The sequence below is a fragment of the Nothoprocta perdicaria genome, unplaced genomic scaffold (assembly GCF_003342845.1).
Source record: "Nothoprocta perdicaria isolate Ctin4 unplaced genomic scaffold, notPer1 scaffold_1, whole genome shotgun sequence".
In the NCBI taxonomy this organism is placed as follows: Eukaryota; Metazoa; Chordata; class Aves; order Tinamiformes; family Tinamidae; genus Nothoprocta; species Nothoprocta perdicaria.
The window spans coordinates 5,351,189-5,375,252 of NW_020454093.1; the positions used below are offsets into that span (position 1 = coordinate 5,351,189).

General features: G+C 43.5%; 1 protein-coding gene across 1 annotated transcript in view; it reads right to left on the reverse strand.

Annotated features, from left to right (window-relative positions):
* Positions 1 to 10,247: 10,247 nt before the first annotated feature.
* CDK7 (cyclin dependent kinase 7) overlaps positions 10,248 to 24,064 on the reverse strand; it is a 14,391-nt gene continuing 574 nt past the window's right edge. Inside the window, exons 2-12 of the mRNA XM_026035464.1 lie at positions 23,947 to 24,006; positions 23,489 to 23,522; positions 22,090 to 22,157; positions 21,287 to 21,355; positions 19,761 to 19,871; positions 19,054 to 19,172; positions 18,057 to 18,156; positions 16,583 to 16,669; positions 15,186 to 15,335; positions 13,449 to 13,596; positions 10,248 to 10,434 (exon numbers count right to left, since the gene is read on the reverse strand). Of these exons, the coding sequence (XP_025891249.1) occupies positions 10,409 to 10,434; positions 13,449 to 13,596; positions 15,186 to 15,335; positions 16,583 to 16,669; positions 18,057 to 18,156; positions 19,054 to 19,172; positions 19,761 to 19,871; positions 21,287 to 21,355; positions 22,090 to 22,157; positions 23,489 to 23,522; positions 23,947 to 24,006 (972 nt within the window). The 3' untranslated portion in view covers positions 10,248 to 10,408. The remainder of the gene's footprint in view (positions 10,435 to 13,448; positions 13,597 to 15,185; positions 15,336 to 16,582; positions 16,670 to 18,056; positions 18,157 to 19,053; positions 19,173 to 19,760; positions 19,872 to 21,286; positions 21,356 to 22,089; positions 22,158 to 23,488; positions 23,523 to 23,946; positions 24,007 to 24,064) is intronic.

Consider the following 24,064-nt stretch of genomic DNA (forward strand, 5'->3'; position numbering starts at 1 on the left):
GCCGCTGCGGGCGGTAACGGCCCCCGCGCCGCGGCGGCGTTCGGAGCGTTGCGGGCGCGCTGCAGGTGCGGGAGCAGGGGCGTGCGGGTCTCAGCAGAGCAAACGGAGCCGTTCGGAGCGCCCCGCGCTCCCCGCAGCACGGGAACCGCGCGCGCTCACGCCCTGGCCGGAGGGCAGCACTGCCGAACAGGCGCCCCCAGGGCTGCCGCGCTCCCTCGGGAACAGCCAGCCCCGCCGCCGTTTGTGGGAGCCGGATCCGCAGCGAGAGGCAGCGCCGGGCGCGTCCCGGGCTCCTGCGGCGCGTGTAGGGTGAGCTCTCTGCTGCTGCAGAGCAGCCAGTGGCGTGAGTGAGCTTCGTTGTTGCTGCTGCGGAGACACTCCCGCCGTGTGTGCTCCGCCTGTGTTTAATGTAGCGCCTGCTCCGTATGGAATGGCACATGCAGTACGTGTAGGAATTCACAGAATCACCGAATGCTTAAGGTTGGAAGGGGCCTCTAGAGATTTCGTACGGTTGCAGGATTTACTGCACAACACTCGTTCCTTTTCCCTCGCATATGCCGGCAAACATGGAAGTGTGATGCTTTATGTGGGAGCCCGTGGGGCTCCCTGGGAGGCAACGGCGGGATGAAGCAACCGGGCAGGAAAACAACAACGAGGAAGTGAAAGCGGACAGCGCTCGAGCTGATTGGCCGGGGGCTGACCTTTACCGTGATTGGTGCTCGTCCCCAGCGGGTGGCAAAGGCGGGCCCTGATTGGTGGAGCGGACGCGTGTGCTGTGCGGGCACGCCTTGGGAGCCGCGTGGGAGGGGACATCGCGTCTCTAACGTCTCTAACGTCTCTAACGTCTCTAACGTCTCTAACGTCTCTAACGGCATTCTAACAAATTGCTGTGGGACCCTGAGCCCCCTGCCCGCGCTCCTTGACACCAAACCCGCAAATGACGCCCGACCAGGGAGGGACCCGACGGAGGTGGAAAGGGATCATAACCGGCAGGCTGACACCAGCGGAACGGTGGAAGGGAAGAAACGGTGGCGATAAGTGCGCGCTGAGCCTGGAGCGCTAGGGAAGGTGCCCGGGTGAGCTGCACGTGTGAGCCAGGCTGTTGGGAGTAATCACGGGAGGCACCATGAGTATGGAGCAGGAATGGGTGCTGCAGCTGTTTCAGCACATATTGGACCGGATGGGTCATGCAGGAGAGGTGCAAGAGGGGGATCTGGATTCTTAAATGGGGTGCAGAAAATTGTAGTGCCTTCAATGAAGACACGGCGCTGAAGGTAGAAGCTTGGGACACCCTGGGTGGGGTCATTTGGGATACGGGGACGCGAGGGGATTTGACCGCGGCCTCCATGATACATCCATGGAGGGTCTGTTACGAGGCTCTGCGGAAATATGTGGGTACTTGGGGTGTCACAGCCCCTACGGCCTCGCTGCGAGGGAAGAAATGACAGTCCTGCCAGTGGGCAGTGAGCTTTTCCCCGTGCACCTCCTGGAGGCTCTGTGCCCATGTCTGGAGTGGAGCCGTCCCGGTACCCGCAGGAGAAAACTCCAACTCATTTGGATCAGACACTACGTGAGGCGCTGCGGGAAGGGGATGTGGAAATAGCGGCAGCGGTCCTGGAAGAGCTAGAAAATGCACCAGACAACTGAAATGATAAGGCCACAGAACCATTTATGAGGGCACAGCAGGGCCCTCGAGAGCCTTTTCTCAAGTTCTTAGGCCGGTTAAAGATGTCTGTGGACAGGCAGGTCGTGGGAGAAGTGCCACGCCAACTAGTTTTGGAACAGTTAGCCTAGAGAAATGCCAATAAGCGCTGTGGGGCCATCCTCCAGGCGCTCCGGCAGCGTGTTGGCGGAGTGCCAAACGTAGCTGAGACGGTGAAGGCGTCAGGAGGCCGATGGTGACGGTGGGGATCCTGTTGTGGCGCTGGCCAACGCTATAGCGGCCTTGATCGCTCGTCTCAGTCGGGAGGCTTGCTTCCACTGCGGCCGAACGGGCCATTACAAAAGGGAATGCCCCGAGAAATGGAAGGGCCTGCAAGACAGTGCAGGCACCTGTCCTCAGTGTCCAAAGGGTCATCACTGTGCTGGTCAGTGCCAATCTAGCACGCTCAAGGATGGCACACCGCTGGGAAATGGGAAGCAGGGCGGCGGGTGCTCACACGGAGACTCAAATCATGCACTAAACGAAGGGGCATCCGGCGAATTATGGAGGGAGCAGCCGTCCCAGCAGTAGCAGGGCCAGTGAAATTATGCTCTGGTAAGCCACTCCCGGTCCCATTGCACATGGAAGGGCAGGATACGGGCCGGACACTGGACATCCAGGCGTGGATCTCTGTGTAATCCCCACATTTTGCCGGGGGCTACTCCTACCATTCAAGTCCTTGCACCCGTCCCCGCCATGTCTATCAATCCAAATGAGTGCATTGCCACAGGTTTTGGGGGTTCTGCATTAATGAAAAAGCAGCCCATGTGGGAGGCCCGGGTTTGGTTGCCTTCCGGGGAGGACGTCAGAATTACTGGGTTGCTGGACAGCGGTGTGGACCTCACTATTGTAGCAGCAGCTGACTGGCCCCCTCCCTGGCCAACAGGGCCGGTGATCTTAGAAATTAGAGGGGTGAGGGGCACTGCTTCACCTCAACACAGTAGCCAGAACCTTGTGTTTGAGGGCCCAGAAGGCCGAAAGGCCTCCCTCAAACCCTATGTGCTCCTGCTGCCAATAACCCTGTGGGGTTGCGATCTGTTAGGACAGTGGGGGGCCGTGCTGACTTTTTCCTAGGGGCCTCCAGCCCCTGCTCCTTGACATCAGACCCACAGCTTTAGGAGAAGAAACGTTTTGAGATTATATGATGAATCAGTATTACAAAATTTGGCCTTATACTGGGAAGTGAAGAGCGCAGGGTTACAAGAAGGGTAGAGGCAGTAGAAAACCACTATTACCTTTTAACTTCGAGATCTAGTCAGGTTTTTGAGTCATCTGGTTAGGACACAGGCAGGCAAACGTCTCAGCCTTGTGAGAAGTCAGCAAAAGTACGTTCATTTCCTATTTCTGTTGCAGACTTGTACAGCCACAAGCAAGCCGACTGGTCAGTCGGTGCTTGACTTCCACATTTGTAAAATCAATGCAAAGCATGAAGGAGAATCTGAGACTTTATTTAAGAACAAAATTGATACAGTCAATTTTCTTTTTTGCAAGGAGAGCCTAGGAAAGTTAGCTAACAGGTACCACTGAAGAATACAGGTGCCTATACCCGTGTCAGCATATGGAGAGTTTGGAGGTGAGAAAACTCTCTTCTTGCAGCGCTGTGTTTTTGATTGAATCTTCCCTTCACATTCTCAGTAGTCGGGGCTCAACAGTGCCCCAGGCCAAACGTGACAGGAAGAGTCAGAGGAGCTAACGAGGGCTGGGAAGGGAGACTGGACTCATCCGGATTGCAGTCAGATTCAGACCTACATTGTCTCAGACTCAGTGCAGCATCTCAGTGACAATGATATGTACTTATTTAGAGCCTACATCTGGTGGCTAATCCACAGAGTCAGCTCATCTCCCTGCCCCTCCCTGCATTCCCACATGAGCTTGGTGCTTGGCGTGGCAGCAACAAGCAGCTAATGGATGGGGAAAATATCAGCTTTGCAGCTCCATGCAGGCCTGTTAATCCTGCACTTTTAGCACTACCACCACCAGCTCCTGCACCAAAGGAAACAGCCTAGCTCAGCATGGGACTTTTCAGTCAGTTGGTCAGAACAGCCCAGGGCTCTGGGATGTACCTGGCATTTTCAAATGAAAAATTAATCACCCAAGAGGCTTGAAGTTGTGTTTCTGGCAAGCATTAGGCAGGTTAATAGGTATGCAATGAGCTGACATTACCACACAAAAAGCAGAGTCACTATAAAACTATCCATGTTTAGAATGAGGTTTACCCCATGAGGTAGACGAGATGAGAAAAGGCCGTTGTGTTCCTCTATTTTTTACTAGCCAGAAACCCCCAATCAGTAATTCCTGCCCAAACAGCTCTTCTTGGCAGGGTCAAGAGTATCTCTCTGAAGAAATACTAATTCTGATTAAGGGCTTTCAAGCACAGGTAAAGAAAGGCAAGGTGCTTTGGCCTTGTTTTATATAAAGAATTGTACAAAATCGGATTTAAAAAGATTTATCAAATCAGGATGGGAGAAAATAAACATGTGCCAGCTCCAAAGATCATAGAGCCTGAATCTCGTGTCAGCTGAACAGGTTCAGGTGTTGTGGTGGGAGGCAGGGAGGGAGCTGTAGCCACACAGCTCTTTCAAAAAACCCTAGCATGGCTAAGAAGCCACTGCAGCCTGGGAACAAGACACACTCCTCACTCAGTGCATGCAACACAGGGCAGCTCCGGGCACGTAACCTCTAGAGAGCCACCCACTCTCTAGTAACCATCAACATCCTGCCTGCGAGATACCCAGCCCTGTTTTGTGTGACCTTCACATGAGCCTCGCTCGGGCCAGCAGAAACAGCATCATCCTCACGCTCAGCTGGGCTTTCATTGGCATATGCCTGTGCATCCCACCAAATTTCTACATGACTTACTGTAAGAGAAACAGGGACTCACTGCTACCCCCTCCACTGTACTGTGGAAAGAACAGTTACTGCTACCTCTGCAGAGAACAGGAAAGACACGAGTGCTGAAGTAGAAAGCTTTCTGGCATAGCTTGGGGAAGTTATACCTTAGCAGAATGCTCACAGACCTCGTGGTTCCTCAGTACTCACATGCTATGAACTGGCTCCGTGCACTTTGTGCTCAGAACAGTAGGATGCTGCTCAATTCACAACTTCTGAAATGCAGCAGCCATCTGGAATGATGTTCACATTATACTCTCATATATATATATATATGTGTATATATATAGTATTTAAAGGTAAGAAGTTTCAGTTTGTGCCAACTGTTGTAGAGAAGAACACAAAAAAGTCTGTATCCAATGGAAATAGTCTGTTTTTTTCCAGGTGAAATGACATTCAAAAAGTCTTTCCAAACATAAATGCAATCAGAAAGAAAACAAAACCAGATTCTGTTTTGGGTGGAGATGGCCCCTTACATATAATGTAAACTTACGCTTTACATGCCTATTAAAATACAAAAGATTTTGTTGGATATTGCATGTGAGCTTAGAAATCAAAAGCTCAAAAAAATGGTTATGGGGGGGAGGAGTGTGCAAGTGTGTGCTGGAAACCACAGCTCTAACCCGACTCAGCCTCCCCCACAGCCATGAGACTGCACTGGCACTTCCCAGGGAAGCGGATTCCAGTTTAGCAGAGCCCCATGCAAGGCCATGATTGGAGGGTAAAAATAATATAACGGCTAGGAGTTTTGCTCGTGAGACTGCAAGGCCATATATCACTCTTGCAGGCTACAGGCCGTTATTTTTTTGCTCTGTGAGCACCAGCACGTGGTAAAGCAGGCAAGTTTCCTGGGGATTACAGGCCATTTCCCCCCAAACCCTGCCAGGTAACCAACAGCTTCCAGAACCTTTGGAAGTCTCCCCAGAGCCGGGGTACCTCAGAACCCTGCCAGGCGGTGCAACGCAGCGCGCACCAGCTGCAACCTTATGCGAGCAGCCCACCTGGATGCCCAGGCTGCCGCAATGCAGAGGTGTCTTCAGGCCCCATTTGGGGCGCCATGCACAAGGGTGGAGGGTACAGTGCTGGCCACGCACACCACGAACTCCTAACTCCTCTGTCTGCCAAGAGCACAACATCACGAGTGCTCCTTTCACTCAGACTTCTTGGCCGTTACATTTTGTTTAATTTGCATCTCCCATTTTCACTCTGCTAACCAAAAAACACCAAGCTTTACAATAGTAACTCCAGAGAAGCCAATGACAATTAGAAAGAAAACAATCTCAATTTCATGCTGGTTTTCTGGGGCTTATGCTTTTAGGATTTACACTTCTAAGCTATCAGTAACCCTAGGAGCTACTGACTACATCTCCCACTGGCAGCTTTAGAAAACAAAAAACAATAGCAACAAAAAACAGTAATTGGCTTGGGATCTAATACCACAGACTCCTCTTCCATAGGATTTATAACGGCTGTAATTGGAAGGTCACCTTTGAAGGCTGTTGGGGGGAGTTCAGGAAGGCACATGGAGGAACCACCACAGCAGAGAGAGCACCGTGTGATCTGCCAAAGTGAGGAAGGGTTCAGGGCAAACAGCGAGCAACCTGCAACCATTAGTCTCTGAGACGGGTGGGAAAAGAGGCTGGCAGGACCAGGGGAGCCAGAAATGCACATGTAGGGGGGGCCTCTCCAGAACACCAGGCTGGTCGTTACACTAAATTATCTCCTACATCTTTATTAGTGTTCTGTAATTCACACAAATCTGGTGGTAGTTCTAAGAATATGAAAGAAAGAAACTAAGAACTAGTTAGATTCTGATGAAATTAAATGAGTTAAAATGGTTTGTTGGACTTGAAATACAGCATTGCACTTGGAACCTTTAGCAGTAAAAAGACTTATATTTCAAGGCAAAATTGCTACATGCTTAAAAAAGAACAAAAGCTTTTTCTTGGTATAAGTGGTTGCTTAGTTCTTTTTTCTCTCCAATGTTAATTCAAAGTGAACTAAAATGTGCACTGTTTATTAAGAAGATGTACCAACCAAAGCTTGTAAATTAGCACCTGAACTTCTGCATTTTTATGCTTAATAGATGAGGACAGAGCTAACAAATACCCTAACATACAAAGATAAAAACGATGGCAGCTCTGCTTTTCTGCAGTGCCAAAACACTGATGTGAGAGAAGCAGAAGCAGCTCCCGAGTGTTTAGCTAAGTTTCAAGCAGCAAGAAAAACGAGTTTTACTTTTATCCACTTGGCCAAACTGCATAGTTCACATCCTGCTGCCAAAGTCAGTTTTGGGAAACTGTCAACATCCCTCCTGTCTACAAGACACAAATTGCTTTTGTCCGTCAACAAATATTATTCCACCACCTGTGCTGGCTAATTAACAATGAAATGCTCCTTCTCCTCCTCCTTTCCTTGTGTGTTCCCTCCTGTCTATGTTTCCCTCCTGTTTTTCCCACAGTAGTGGGTGTTGGGTTGAATGTAGCTAGAGCTGTGGACACTATTTGAACTGACAGCACCAGACAAGATGGTCCTAACACTGCTGACCCATCTACTGGATGCACAGAAAGTCTCTTAAAAATTCTCATCTAGAGCCTACCTACTTGCCTTATTTGAAATAGTAAGAGTTTCTGAAAGGGGATAAACGGATGTTTTCTGAAAATGTGCTCACAAATGGGAAAATGATAATTAAAGGCTGAACATGATAAGATATGAAGCTAGCTCAGCAGCACTAAAACAAATATTTTATTTCAGCTTTACTTGGGGAAATTTAAAAAAGAAGAGTATTGTGAGATGATTGAAACTTAGGCAAGTGATTCAGATTTGTCCAAAAAATGCAAAATGTGGTTCTCAAGCTAGGGAGAATTGAGTTGCTTTTAATGCCTTCCTCCTAGGTGGTTTTTATAGAGGGACAAATTTAATTCCCATCTGCTCATCAGGAAGAAAAGAAATACCAGGTTTTCCTAGGGAGCACTATAGCTATTGTGGTGAACCTTTAAAATAAAAGCAAAGCAAAGATTTGGGGCCAAAACCAGACCGAGACCATGCGTGTCTCTTTCCCAGCTTTTCACATTATGGGGTATCAGTAAGATAGATGCCAAAACACAGCCCGTGTGTTTCAAATGTTTGGTTTGGCTTTTTGAGAAAAGTTCCCGTTGCTCAGCCAGCCAAACTAAATCCAAACCTATCCCTATTTTACCAAAGCCACTTGGAGAGAATACTTTAGTTGAAACAAGGTTGACTGAGTTGAGTATAAAGATGCAAGGCTGAACAAATGAACCAGGGATTCGAAGAAAAGCAGGTTAAAATGCTACCTCCTTTCTAACAATCCTTCCTTTCTCCCTGAGGAGGCAACAAGTATGAAAGAGTCACAGATGAGGCCAGTAGAACCGAAAGTGCAGAGCACTGGGAAGCAATTGTTAAACTGGAGCACGTGCAGTGGGAATCATTGTGCGCCAGGAGAAAACGCAAAGCGTGAGTAAGGAGCACGATGCATCTGCAGCAAGCCAGGAGAACAAGAACAGCCACCAAGCCAAGAAGGAACATGATACAACTCAACCTGGCTCTGAGCCTTCTTTGTTGGAGGAACATAAAGGCTACAGAGAGTGCGCAGCGCTGACACCAGTCAGGACCCGTGGAGGCAAGATGATGTGATAGCTAGCAGCCCTTGTTCTCCATGTCACCACAAGTGATCCTGGGGTCTGTCAGAAAATGAAAGCAGTTTTGTTTAAAACAGAGGGCATGTCTTCTTTCAGCAAGAAGACTGCATGCTCTTGCAGTGAGTTTTGCTACATTCAGAGTGGCAATACAGTGGAAGGAAGAAAGAACGTTTTGCTAAAGTTGCATGAGAAATAGTATTGGTGAAATACAGAAAAGTTACCTAAAGCCTAGTATCAGTAAGCCTCAATGTAAGAGTTGCTAAGTTGCAAAAAAGAGAGGAAACAGCAGTGACTCCTCACAGAAAAAAAAGAAAATAAAAAAGAGAAGTATGGTCAGAGAAACTCTCTCAGCCGAAGAGAGCAGATCTTTAGGTTAGGTTTCTGCTGGCACAAGGGTACAAGGCAGACGTGGGTTCACACACAAGCTCATACATTGCATACACTGCAGGCTCCAGACTTGGCCCCTGTTCAGAACCACGACCACCATGCAGCTTGCAGCAGCTCTGTGTTCAAAAAGCTGTGGTGATAGAAGACAGGTTGTCAAATCTGGTGTGTTATTAGCACGGAACGAAGCCTGCAATGTAAGCTAGTCACAAATCAAGCAGTATGTAGATGACTAATGGCATCTGATTGCATATTAAGTTATAGCTCGAGATACTCTTCAGAATTCTTTCAGGCCCCTAAATCACAAAAGCAAAGTGGATTATCCAAAAGCCTGAGATTAACAGGATATGCAGTGCTTATCCTTTTCCTAATCTTTCCTTACTCCACCTGAACACACACTTTATCTTTGCACACCACCGCTATGGAGCGCAAGACGCTGCCTGTGACGCCGAACGCGAAGAAGCCGAGCCCCACTAGGCGGGTCGTGGTTCCCACGCACAGGCCCAAGCTGTGCAGAGCGTGCTGAAGGAACTGCTGGGTGCAAGGCAGGAGGAGCAGTTCTGAAGCTCCCCTATTATTCAGGATTTCTTCTGTGCTAAGCATATGGCTGGAAGCCTGCAAGTGGGTAACATATGTCACAAAATATCTCAAGCGATCTCACGTCGCAGAAACTGTGCTCTGCACATCCACAAACACCAAACATTGTATCCATCAAATTATCTATCTGCTCCATCACTTTTGCCAACAGGAAGTTGTGTGGATTGCTACTTGTTCCACCAAAAAAAAACATTTTTTTCTCTTGGTTTAGGTAGAGCTGGAGATTTCAGGGCTTTGAAGTCCAGACTGAGTGCTGTCCTAAAAGGGTTGAATGCAAAAAGGTTTACAAGAACTCCTAACTCTCTTCCCTTTTCAGATTAACCTATTTTCAAACACACACCTGTGAAAAAGAGCATTTCAGTTCATAACCCTCCAGCCTGCACTCAAGCTGCTGATGTTCACACAGTAAAAACTGCTATAACCAAAGTTATCCTATAAAGAATATTTTCTCTACAAAGTCTACTAGATCTGAGTAGGAAATCTAAGTTTAATTTTCAATTGCCAACAACAAACATAGAACACAGCAGGGCATTTAATGTCTAGGAACTGTTCTCCCTCAAAAGGCCAAGACACTTTAAGCTGGAAAAACACTTCGCCTTCAATCTATGCATCATATATTTTTTTAAAAACACAGTAGATACGTCCTTGAAACATTTTAAGACACCCGCACACGCAATCTTGTTTGTTATCACAGTGGCTCATTAGCTGGAGGGGAAATGCATCCTGCCCTTCCCTTATAATGATACGTTTTTTCCCACATCTATTCCAGGCCAGCAGATGTTCACATGTCCACTAAAGCTCCAGGTGCGAGGGCTGTATCTGCGAGTTGCCTCCCCCTGTACAGGACTGCAAGTCAGGCCGGGAAAGGCTGCTGCTGAACTAACCCGTGTGAAACTCTGCGGCCAGCGAGCAGCTCGGCAGCTACCACCTCCGAGCACGGGTCAAAGTGATGAGAGAGCAAATCACAGAATGGAACCTTGTTCTTTTCTTTAAAAAAAAAAAAACTTTTATTCAAAAAAAAAAAAGTTAATGAAACCTCAGATTCAGTAATGAAGTACTGACTTCACATTTTACATTGAAAATATTACAAAATAACCATCCAGTGACTATTACAGCATTTGCCAATGGTTGGGACTCGGGTCATTTATCACTCATTTTCATCCACCATCCACCGTGATCAAAAAATCAATTTTTTGGGTAAACCTGAAAAGTGTAAGATACATCATTATCAAAGCAAAGAGATTCAGTCCCTTCTTCCAGACTTTACCATTCATTTGGTGCTAACTCCTTACAGTACTAAACACTTTTTAACCCATGTACTCTGAGCCAGGCAATGCTGTCTGCTGCAGTAGCTCACAATGTCTGTTTCCAAAAAAAACTCTGAGAAAGTACTAGCAACAAAGCTCACTTGCATTAGTGTATGGACTCCATATGTGTCTCAGATTTTAACACCTTTAAATGCTAACTGTGTTTGGCGTATCTGTAAATACTTCCTGTGAAAAGCTAGCAACTTCATTCTGCTTGTACACATCAGAAGTAATTTAAGGCTTATCCTCACCCTCCCAACCACACCCCCCCAGCATACACACACTCTCGGTGATCTTTATTAAATGCTGTCATTGCCCAGCAATATGCTGCCTGCAAGAATAACAGCCTTTATCATCTCTGCATCATTCTTTAACCCTATTTTTTTTTTTAGTATCAGCTGTAGAGATGATCAGCACAGCAGCATTTTTCTAGTTTTATTCCACTTCAGCACCTCGTTTCTCCATTATGCTATTTATAATGTAGGCAGAACTAAACATATTTGCCTTGCTTGGATACGAAGATTATTATGGAAATATTCTACTAGTTTTGCCTGCCCTGTTAGCAGAAGCCTCCTCTAAGATACACTGCAGTTGAATCACACCCACACACCTCTAATGAAAGCCCAAACACCACAAGTTCTGGATATGAGTGGTTTTTTTTTTTTCAGACAGACCTGATTCTTTTTCAGGCCAAAGCAGAACAGCCCTGAGACTACATAGATTACCTACCCTGTTTTAACTCATGAAACAGCTTAATATTTTATCTTTTATATTCTGCTGCACTCACTAAAGTCTCCACAGAAATGCAAATTAACAGGATTGGAAATTAGTGTCCTGGGGAAGGAGTGCTGCTTTAAATTAAGTGTTTTCCAGAAGCGGCAAGACAGACAGTGATGTCATCATAGCCTCAACATCCCTGTGTACCTCACTGATGAGAAATAAACGCTAGCAGAAGTTAGAAACACATGCTTAATACTTTGCACAAGCAGCCATCCATCTAGCTAAGTCTTCCCTGACTATAAACACTATTACCTCAGGCTGCTTTTTGCAAGGTGCAGACTCTGCAGATTTAAATGTGTGCAACACACCCCAGAGGCTCCAGGGCTCGATCTTGCTTAAAAGCAGCACTCACAGGGACTGTAAAAATCCTCTCTCCCGGTGGCCAGTCCTTGCTGCCAAGGTTTTACAAGTGGGCACCGGGCAGTAACACTGTGGCCCATCCTGCTAAGCTCGAGTGCTGCTCCACAGAGCTGAGGCAAAGAGAATGGGCTGTGAAGGTTCTCTGACAGCCACAGAATCCCTAGGGGTCAGTTTCTTTTTCTTTGCCCTTTTTCTTTTTTTTTTTTTTTCCCCACATTTCATATCCTTTAGCACTAGAAGAGCTACCTTGGAGACCCTCAGATTCTGCCAGCCTAGCCAAGGAAATCACAGAACATAGTGGGGTTTTTGTTGATGTGCTTGAGTAGCTCTTAAAGAAAATGATACTGATTTTAATGCTGGTGCTCAAAAGTCTCAAGAAGCAATGCTGACTTCCTGCATGCCTAATTTATATCCAAACTCAAAACTCGTGGCATTTCTCACACAAGCAGATTTACCCTTGTTGAAAATGAGACTCTTGGAAAGACGTTCAGCCAATTAGTGTTCCAGTTCCAACACAGGTCTGGAAGCTCTGCTTGTTGTGAAATCCCAAACTTCAAGTGGTAAATCTCACAACTTGGGGAATCTTTTCTTCTTCTTTCTCATGCTCTTGTTAACAAGTGTACTTCAGAGCATGGACTCCAAAATAGTAATCAGACTCTCTCACAGTGATGAGCTAAAGAGCTAAAATTTCTTTCCTAAGCTAGGATAACTTAACAAGCTACCACATCTCAGCTGACTCCCAGTGCCGAGGTCAAACAGCATGAAAATAATCAACTGATTACAACGTTCATCTCAAGAAAAAGTTAGCTATTGAGCTAATGTCTTCTGCTGGCCATTTGAGACAGACTAATAAAGGTCAAGGTGATGGAAACAGCAGGTTAAATGCACATATTTTTGCTGTCGCTCTGAGGTGGAGCAGAAATGCATTTTCACAGAGGCATCTACATTGCAGAGCCTGTCACTCCAGGATCCAAGGACAGGCTCACACTGGCAGTATGGGGAAGCTGATGCTCACCTGGCAGCTGCCACCTGGTGTATCCCTGCAGCCAGGGCAACCAACCCCAGCCTTCAGAGTCACTGGTCGCCTCTCCACTAGAGAGTATGACTAATTTAATGATTCCTACAGGCCTTAAGCCCTCAGGATCTTTTCTTACCATGACGATATGGAACATGTGCTACCATTTAGGAAAGTTCCATATAGCAGTAAAAGTTAGGGAATAGGCTTCCTTTTTAAAAAACCAAACAAATAACTATGTCTAATTATAGAGCTGCCTAAACAGTTAGCTTGCTCAATCTAAGACAGCAGGATTCTCACTGCTAAAGTTTACTTACATTCTCTAGTCCTTCATTCAACAGAATTACATCTCTCCCTTTATGATGTAAACTTAAGCTATTTTCTTCTCAGATCTCTCATAGAAAAATTGGAAGGACTTAATAACAGCTTGTAACTCACTCTGTACTATCACACTCCATTAGAGATTAATTAAGAGAGATTAGATACTTCTCTTAACAGTTTCCTAAGCTTTATAAAAGTGTCTTTTTCTTTTATACCAAATGTGTTAAATCTGTCTGACATAACTTTTTCAAGTCATTCTCAGCCTATAATATTTATCCTAAATTTTTAAATCATTAAAGAGTTTCTACTGGTGCTGTGGCCCAGGAATGCAATTAATTCACACAGCTTTTTTTTCTCCTGAAACACTGGAAATATCACATTCCTACTGAGTTTGTAGCTACTACTTTAAATCAAGTGAAACATAAAGATGTTACCTTGATCTATTCCTTCTGTTCTCTTTCTTTTTAAATTTAAAAGTGCAGTTTGTTGCTCCTTTACAGCTTCTGCAGGGCAGTTGGGTCTGGGAAGCTGACTTCCTGGAGTGGGTCCTGGTCGATTACTAAAGTACTTCTGCTTCAATGCCTTCATGATAATGGAAGAAAAATAATCAAGTAATTAGTAAAAAGCATCAGAACACCATATATTAAAAAGTTAACATGACAAAAAGCCTTTTTAGTGACTTCAAAACTACTTAGGTACTTTGGTATCTGCAGAAAGCCTTGTGGCAATTCCAAGTTTCACCGTTGCCACAGCCCTTGGCCCAAACTGGAAGCCAAGAGATACTTGTGCACAGTTATCTTTATCTAACCAGGGCTCTGACACTGCAACAAAGCTCTAGACAAACAGTCCCTTTCCCACTCTGAAGAACTTGTATTCTGAATGGAAAGGCAGAAGGCAAACAAGTAGGCAGGGTTGATTTCCTTAAGTGGAATTACACATGCTATTTTTAATTTTAGCAATTCCACAGCTTCCATAAACCATAGTTAAGGAAAATAAGCTAAGTAGTCCCCGAGGAAATCAATGCTCTGGCTTACGCCAGTTACATCATGTTCAATGGCAGCTATAAATCAAGCCAATACATTGAAGTGCAAGTTCTTTCTTGTCTTCAACTATGGCATTATCAATAAAAACATTAGGCTAATCTTGCCTATTCAATATTCAAGTCATCACCCTACAATATGGCCTTTAAAATGACTTCGTACGTAAGAACTAGCATAGAAGGCATCTCAATGCATGCCAAAACTAATTACTTGGGTACTTACATTGAAAGCTCTTTCCAGGAAACCCTGAAAGTATTCTAAAAAATTATTTTAGCGAAAAGATACCTAATGCTAATCCTTAGGACTGAAACCTACCTTGTCTAACAAGCAGTGAGGGAGCATTGCCCTTAATGCAGTATCTCTGCTTTTTTGCATGCTTCTGTAACAGTGGGAGATGACAGAACTATAGCTCTGAAACAGTCAATTGCTGCATCTTCCTCACAGCAGCAAAGCACATTCTGAACTAGGACTGAAACATTCTGCAAGATTTTTAGTTCAGAGTCTTTCATTTCTCCCCACAACAAATAAAAAAGTTGTAACCAGTTTTATGTGAGTATAATAGAAATGCATATTGAGGAAGCCTGGCTCCAATCACCACCTTTTTTTTTTTTTTTTTTTTTAAAAATGGGGATTAAAATTTTTTTTAAATAGCTTTCAGATTTCTTAAAAGGAGTCAACTCAGGCTGACTATTCCCAAAAGCTGTTTCAATTATTTAAGCCTTATTTTACCAGTTTTATGTGAGTATAATAGAAATGCATATTGAGGAAGCCTGGCTCCAATCACCACCTTTTTTTTTTTTTTTTTTTGTAAAAATGGGGATTAAAAAAACTCTAAAAGGGGATCACAAAATCTTAAAAACAGGGAATAAGATATGATAGGTTAAGTTTTAAGCAGTCAGAAAAGCATGACTCTTTAGTTTGATTTTTTAGTTTCCTACCCTTGGACTACACGAGGAAGGGAGATTTTTGGTCATGCCTTTCAGAGTTCTCTCTGAAACACCCAAAATACTGCTAGTATTTTGTAGACAGGGCCAGCTTATTTCTAAGTTGGCTTTCTAGCTTCAAAACACGTTCACCTGATATCAAGCATTAGGTTAGTGAATATTAGGATGTAACACAAGTCTACTATACCTGAGTAGCTGTAACCCTTGCACAAGGATTAAATGTGAACAAGCCTTGCAGGAGATCAAGCAAATCATCACCAGCTGCACTGAAGATATGCTGAAGCGGCATTCCAGGAAAGGACTTAAATGTGACATAATCTGGAAGACTAGTCATTCCCTACAGAGACAAAAGTGGGATGTATGTTTTTCACATAAAAAAAAAAAGAGAGTTTTTCACAGAAGTCACTTTGCGTGGCTATTTTCACAGCAGAAGGAAAGCATGTTGTAAATCACCCTGCTAATGCTTGGTCACTGTAAACAACCAGGAATAACAAGTCATAAGGACATTGCTGTAATTGCTACAGTTGTATTACACTTCTCTTAGTGTAATACAACTGCCCTTCCCTTGCTTCCCTTGTGAGCGATACATAAGGAAAACTACTAATAAAGAAAGAAAGTATGAAATAACTTTAGAGTGGGTGTGAACAAATGAACAGACGTTAGCTTTAGCTTTTCTCTTGCTATCTCCTGTGGTAGAAGGCAGACAAAACTCACACAAAAGCCCATTCGCATTTTCACCAAGTTAATCATATGCCCTCCTCCTCCTCAAAATTAACATCAGTGTTTTCAGCTACTTTTAAAACCTAGAACTGCTGAACTTGCTTTTGATGACGGGAGGAAGGACGTGGTGAGAATGGAAAACATGCCAAGCAGATGAATCACATACTACCCCTCTCCCTGCTTAGTTGTCAGGTTAACCCCTTTGTCTTCTTTCTGTCTGCATGTCTCTGCCCGAACATGAATGTGTGTTTTATACTGCAGTCACCACAATTCAGTCATGACTACAAGCAAACTAAAATATCAATTAGGTAAAAAATGTATTTTTAAAAAATAAAGGTTTCGTTTTCTGAAATGAATGGATTCGTATGTTAGCCTTAGAATCCATCATCCTTACTGTGATAGCATCCTCTTCTCTCACCTATACCTTGTCCTATCCTTTCCCCAAAAGCTGGAGAAGTCTAAAACAAATCAAACTTCACTCATGTATTTCATCTAGAATCCTGGAACAACAACACAGAATTGTTTTTGTGTTGAAAATTATTAAAACTTGTCATGTTAAAGCAGATAAGTTGATCAAGCATGTCAAGAACATCAAGCAACCACTACTACTTCACACAATTAGCCATGAGAAACCACAGAAACACACAGAAGGGACACCAAGAAGTTTTGTTATTGTTACCCAACTAATAACACTGCCATATTGACCACAGATATGCTAGAGAAACTATAAATTTCAGCTGTTTGTCCTCTATTTTGTGACATCAGGCATATGCTGCTTTCTGATAATTTACTCAAAATTTAAAAAGGTAAAACAGACAATTCCCAAGTAAAGCTAATATTAATCTGTTAAACTAAGGGACTCACAGGCCACTGTTCTTCAGTTGGAGTGCCCAGAGTTTCAAATATCCGTGTCAGCTGGTCAAGATCAGAGTCTCCTGGCAAAAACGGAACCTGGAAGAGGCAACAGTATTTCTGATTGAATTAACTTCTGCAGTTCAGTTCTGGACACCAACTTTGAATTCCTGCTCATAACTTATTATAAGCAAAACATCTTTGTATACACGTTCCCACTAAGAGGTCCACTGAATGTTTGGTGCTTGGTACTAATGGCATATATATTCTGCAGGCTTCTTGCAACCAGCCTTGATATCACTGACTTGACAGAGCTAAATATAAGATTAAATTACCACAGAGTTAATGTAAAATGACTGAACATGATAGAGGAAAGAGTTTAAGCTCTGTCAGTCACAATGCTCCTTCAAAAATGTACAACCTGGAGTTAGGTTTATATTTGAAACACTGAAACGTGACTGGATTGGATTGATGGGATGAGATGACAACATAAGGCAGGGTATCGACTCGTTACGTGAGAAACTGCGTAACCAGGGCCATGCCTGGTTAAATTAGATGACAGAAAAAGGGGCTATTTGTGCAGTTTAAGTTGCAGCTTGCGCACCAGGCACACAGCGCAAAATGAAGGAGACTTTGAAAAGAAGAGGTATTGGGAACACTTAGAGGCAGTATTTAACATATTACCCTTGGAAGAGTATAATCAACATCCCTAACAGGCACAGGATTAGATTGGGATACAATGAAAGTCATTTGAACATCAAATGCTTTGTAAAGCTGCCTGATGAGGTTGTGCAGTGTAGCACATTTTCTGCTTTCTAAGAAACTGAATAATTCTAAAGAATGTTGCTTTTTCTCATTTGTTTTCTTGACTTCCATTGAGCCTACCCACTCAGCTTTGGAAGGTCTAATGCCATGCTTGCATACACATTACTAGCACTACTTAGACAGCCCCTGTACATTTCTGTTTTGGAACTGTATGTATGAGCACTGCATTTGTGTGATAAATTGTGTGGTGGTGTTCTCCACCATTCCCCACTCATATTTTCCTCTCTCCAAAGAGCCATGTAACAAATGGCCTAGGTCAGTAAAACATACCTAAAGACTATTACATCTTGCTCACCTTACTTGGATGACACTGCAGGGGAGGCTCACTGTTGGCCTTCAGCTTTACTCCAGCACTACCTGGGCACATCGCTCACTCGTTGCAACCACCCATGGTTCAGGTGTGGGTGATGATTGCTCCCAGTTATCAGGATCAAAGCAGGACTTTAACAGCTTGTTGCACCCCTGTTATTCCTAAAGACTGACTGCAACAGTGGAGGAACTCAGTCTACTCCAAAGCTTCCTTTTCCTTACAGTTAGCACACAGGAAAATTTCCCCCCTCTTCCTTTCCTAGGAAGCAGCCTAACTTGCTTTTGCTGTTACTGAAGAGCACATATTACCCTGAAGAAGAGCAAAGAAAAGTGTTTGCATTTAAATACTTACCCGAAGGAGTAATTCAGCTAAAATGCAACCAACAGCCCACATATCAACACCTACACCGTACATTCTAGCACCAAACAAAAGTTCTGGGGCTCGGTACCACCTGAAACAAGAAGTCATCTTAGGAAAAATGACATTTTTACTGATGTCAAGTGCAGTATGTTGTGGCCAAGCCAGAACTACAAAACAGACACCACTCCTGGCCTGTCTATTTTTCAGACACCGAGACTAAAAATCCATATTCTACCCTGTAAAGTCTTTAAAGACAGATGAAATGGCATTGTGCTTTCTTCACCAAAGCATCGAGTTTAACCACAAATCAACTACATTTTCAGCTGAGCCAATTATCTAGTAACTGCAAATGTGCAAAGGTACCTAAAGGTTGAGATTGGTTTTGTGCAAAAATGAATCTGGACTACAGTTATTTAAATCAACTACTTCCACTGCCTAAGAGTAACAAAGATCTGATGCAGTGTTTCATTTCCACTCTTTTGGATAAAGGCACAAAAATACCTCAACTTTTAATAGCGTTAACGTTAGAGCAGACAAACAGATCTCTCTTGCATATTTTATATTCTTCTGCTTTTTAGAAGATGGTCCTTAAACAAACATGCCATAAATGACATTAATAAAATATTTTAATGAGCTCAAGTAAATAACGTACAAACAAGATGCTAGCCTCATGATTAACAAACAGTGAGCGCTGCCTTGCTCTGAAAGTTAGGCTTATAGGCAGTTATACACTATTTCCATGTTTGGAGACAGAACCATTCCATACAACAGCCCCATACATACATATAATATCTATATATAAAAAAAGTTTGTTCTTATCACTCTGCCAAACTGTGCTTTCCTGTGCTATCACTTAGGAGGCTCTGGCCAACACAACGTTGCCACATGAGTTAGATATCAAAATAGTACAATTTAACAAGATATGTTTCAAGGGGCAATACAAAACAGCTACACAAACCCCACCGAGGAAACAAAGTAGGATATTTACCTTGTTACTACTTGGTGCGTATAGACTCTATTTGGACTTCCAAATGACTTGGCCAAGCCAAAGTCGGCCAATTTTAAAACTCCATTTTCATCTAACAGCAAATTATTGGGTTTTAAATCCTGCCAGTATAGAAAGCAAAGAATTAAATACTTTACTATTAATAAAAACAGATAAATAATGACACCCTAGCAAGTTTATAGCAACAGTATCCCAAAGACAGGCTTCTGATTCCACCATAAATTGCCATCTGGGGAATGGATGTGAGGGAGTGGGAGAAACACAAGTATTTTCACATATCTTAAAAATCAGTTGGGCACCTCCACCTGAATATTTCAATATTTAAACTGTTCTTTATTAGTGCATAGTTGCCAAATGAATAATAAAAAGATCTTGATATTTTTCAAATAACTGTAGTACATATCAAGGAACTCATACAATAACAATACTAATCAAAGTCATCTAATTTTAGATTCTTTATACAAATATATGTCTAAATGATAATCCATTATATATGTCCAAATGATAATCAATAACTGTAAAAAGTTCCTTGCATTCCTACCATCTCTCCACAACAGCGAGGACTAGAGCTTACAGACTTAACACGTAGGAGCTTCAAAACAGAATTTGAGTATAAAAATCTAACACAGCTGTTTGGATGCCACAACTGAGAGCCCTTATGCCTGCAACAAAATTCAGTGCAAACTTACCCTGTGTAGAATCCAGTGCTGATGTAAATATTCTAATCCTTGAAGCGTCATCAGCATATATGCTTTGATGTGAGACTGTGTCAACACAATACTAGTATCCTTAATAATAACCTGTAAAGTATTAGATTAATAATAAAGCTTTATGTGCAAAATCATCTTATCCAACTTCTTTTAGCTGAAGTTGTTTTATCCTTGAAGCCACAGTTTGAATTGGAAACCACATATTCTCTACTCCCACCATCTCTCCAGAAAAATCATCTGTTCTGAAGATTAGAAAATGAACTGGGGAATTCAAATAGCCTATGTGAACCTCATGTAGCAGAGTCAAGAAAATGGGAGAGCAACAACAGCTTTTCATTACAGCTCAGTTTTAGGACAAGCCCATACACTTAAAAAGGACTTTTTTTTTTAATTTACTATCAAATTTATATTCCCACTTCTTCCTTCTTGCCCTACATAACGTAAGCATCTAATCTCTGCAAATACAATGGTTACCTCTTCTTCAGGTTGTCTTTGAACAGTAGTAGCCCTTGCTACTGTATCTTAATAAAGCTGTCTGAATTGTCAACATTCTTTGATTTTGACATTAAAATTCTATGCCTATATCCTATTTTAAAATATTCCATACACTACTCCAAGACTTTTGTTAATACTTTCTTGCAGTTGCATAGTAGCTTTTCCCAAGCTTTAAGTTATTTGAGATTTACAAAAAAAAACAGCTATTTGAGACTACACAAAGAGCTTCATGTATGCTGCCAGTCACAACAGGCTGTGTCCCCAAACGGCAGCCTTTGAGTGACACCACACTGAAAATAAGTGCTCTGCATAACACAGCACTAGGTAGCACAAAGCACTTCACTCCTCTTTGTAACTGTGTTTTTCCTTAGTTCTAAATGTTGCATAGTTACTAATCATGCAGAATCAATCCTTTCACTAGTACACTAAGTACTGGAGCTTTTCTTAGCAGAAACTTGCTTTGTGGTCTAACCTTTTCAGGCTCAGATTCAGGCCTTCCTCTCGTTTCAGTGACCCTGTCCATGTTTAACAATAACCCCCCATGCTTAATGTCTTATGTGTAATGAGTTAGTGAAACAGCTACTTTTCTTTCAGGCCAGAGTATGGATAATAAAGCAAAGATAGAGATCTGACATGAAATACTACCTAGGAAAGTCTTTCGGAATAAAAAACCTTCTATCAAAATATCCAATAAAAAGATTTTTACAAATGCAAACTATCTTAACATCACAAAAACTCAGTCATTTGAATATATACTGCTGTTATATTTAGTAGAATATATCATTTGTGTGATTTTAGTATCAGTTCACCACTCAGTACGCTTGAATATCACATTAGCATGAAAATGTTTTGTGCTAGTATGCTTAAAAATTGCACCTTCAGCCAACTTAGATAGTGAAAGACTTCTAATACAAGCTTGCCAAAGAAAGATGCCTCAACTCTTTCCAAAAAAGCATCTGAAGACACTGAAATAACAGACATCTTGAAAGATTTGAGAGATGCGATCTTACCTCTAGATCTGTTTCCATAAAATCAAACACCAAGCTAATATTTGATTTGTGTCCAAATGCATCTAGAAGCTGGAAAACAACATAAATCGTGATGGACCATATACTCCAGTACTTCCAGTTTTCTAAGAGTCTGCACCATTTTAATCTGCATGTCGATTTTCAGGTTGCTGGGGTGGGTGAGGGAACAGGAACAGGGCCGGGGACTCAACCTCCTGCTGGACAGAACTGATAACCAGTTCAGCATTTCAACACTGGAACCCAGTACCTTAATTTTGTCTGAAGTTAATTTTTCTTTCACATAACCCTTGAGAAATTATATTGTTTCAGATTCTCAATTTGCAATTGTAAAATGGTATTACCATAACTGCTGCGATCTTTAGAGACTGAATTGAGCTAAACTGAGTAAAAATTTTCACATTGCATCTTCTTCCATTGGGGATTTTTTAAAAACCTGACGTTGGAAGCTTTTTACAGCAGGAATCACTTTACCATACGAACTACAACACCTAATATTCTAATGCACACCTGCTTCCACAACTGCCTCGGCAATAAATTTGAGAAGTTTACTACATAAAATCCTTTAACCTTTCTTAATGATTAGCCTTTTCTAATGATTAACCCTTATTTCCAGCATTGTGTTATTTTGTAAATAACACTTCTAAACTTACCTTACCCATCACCTCAGTTTTGTAGACCTCCCCACTGTCCACAGCCTTGTAGACTGCATGAACAGCACGCATGAACAGAAGCTGCATGAACAGTATGCAAGGACCAATTCTAGAAGTAGCATTCATTTTACTTACACCAATAATATTTGGATGGCTTAGCTCCTGTAACAACTTTATCTCTCTGAGGGCTGTTCTGTTGATACCTACATTGATGACAGAGATGGAACAAAAATTTAAAACTTTGTATTAACTTCAACCAAGAAACCATTTATTCTGTGACTTGCTATTAAAATCTGTTTCATCTCTGCTCAAAAGGTGATTTCAGCCTGTGACTTGACAAACCCATTCCTGCAGGGGATGTTTACTTTTTCCACAGCAAGTAGATTCTACACCACAGTAATCAGAAGATTTACATTATGAAGCTACATATGCCCCCTTTCGGCAACAGTGGGAAGTTTTTCACACAAGTTTAGAAAAACTGTGTTTCAGTTTCATGCTATATTTTCAGGTTTTAGTTTTGTTTTAAAAGTGCAACTTACAAATAGCAGTTTTCCTGTGGAATGTTGCCCAAGAAGAGTTTCAGCTGTACGCGAGCTGAACAACAAGAGACTTGCTGTCGTACGCTCTGCAACTCGCATGACAGGTCAGACTGTTGCAGACTGTGGGGCAAAGCTGTGTGTGTTACTCTACACTCCTGCTTTTCCTGTTCTGCTCGTGCCCATTTGATAACCAAGCAGACACGTGCATTCCCAAGTAACACAGGGAGACCAAACACGGTCCAGGCTGCTGTTTCTAAGATCATCCTTGAGCTGCAGCTGAATATCCTGCAGGCCAGGGGTGACACCCGCTCCAGAGGACATCGGTCCACTGCAGACCAGCTGCATCGTGGCTCTTGGCCCATCTGGGAGAGTCTGGGATGGGCACTCAGATTCCCTTTAGGGATTCTTCCGCAAGGATGGAACGGAAGAGCCAAGAGCCTTTCTCTGGAAAGCAGAAGCCTGATGCAGGATCCCTGAACAGCAAGACCCTGGGCACATACAAAATTCTGTCCATGCAGTGACACAGAATAGTGACCAACAACAGTGGCTTTTACTTACTATATCCTTGACTAAAAGTACAGGGGTTGCCAGAACACACGATCAGAAAGAAACTGCTCTATGGACTTGATTTTGCCCGTGTATGAATAATTATTTTGCACTACTCTACATCTCTACATTTTATTCATGTTTGTATTTCTCTTAAATTGAGAAGTCAGCCTGTCAAGCCTTCACATTTAGACATATATTATGTATGCAGATTAAAAAAAAAAAAAAAAAAAAAAAAGAAGAAAGGCAGCAGCATTAAATCCCTCCAGGTTGGCAAGCAAACCATGATTACAGTATTGTGGGGAAAAAAATGAATTAAGCCTAAGGCTAAAAGTATTGAGCTCATTTTACCTCAGCTAAGATACGGTACAAAAAATAAACCCACAAATTTATAGAAACAAAGCAAACAAGAAACAAGTTAGGGAGTATTATTTTGTTAAAAAACTTACCATCTTTAGCTTCTGACCTGTGTCCAAGTTTAATCTGAAAAGAAGCGAGATTCGTATTATTGCTGAGCCCCAGCTGCGGCTGAACGCTTCCCTGCGGAGAAGCGCTCCTCCGCGCCCTGACGCGGGTCCCGCTCTCCCGGGCTGTGCTGGGGCAGCCGCGGGCCCGGGGCCCTTTGCCCGTGGTTTCCCCACCCCCAGCTCCGAGCAGCTCCCGCGGAAACAGCACGGGGGGATTGAAAGAAATAGGGGATGGCAAGAGGAAGGCGAAGGAAAAAGAAACACAGAGCGAGGAGTCTCAGGCCCGCGGTTGGGACGCGCCTGTGTCTGCCGGGACTCGGGGCTGCCGGCCCCGCGCGGCACCGGCGGCGAGCTGCGGCGCTGCGGGCAGCCGCCCGGCGCCTTCAACCCGCTGCAAGGCCCCGCCGCGGCGGCCCACACCGGGGCCGCGCCGCTCTCACCTTCTTGATGGCCACGATGCGCTCCTGGCTCTTGTCCCGCGCCTTGTACACGGTGGCGAACTAGGGGAGACAAGGGAGGCCCGTGGCGGCGGCGGCGCGCGCGGCCGGTGCCCCCGGG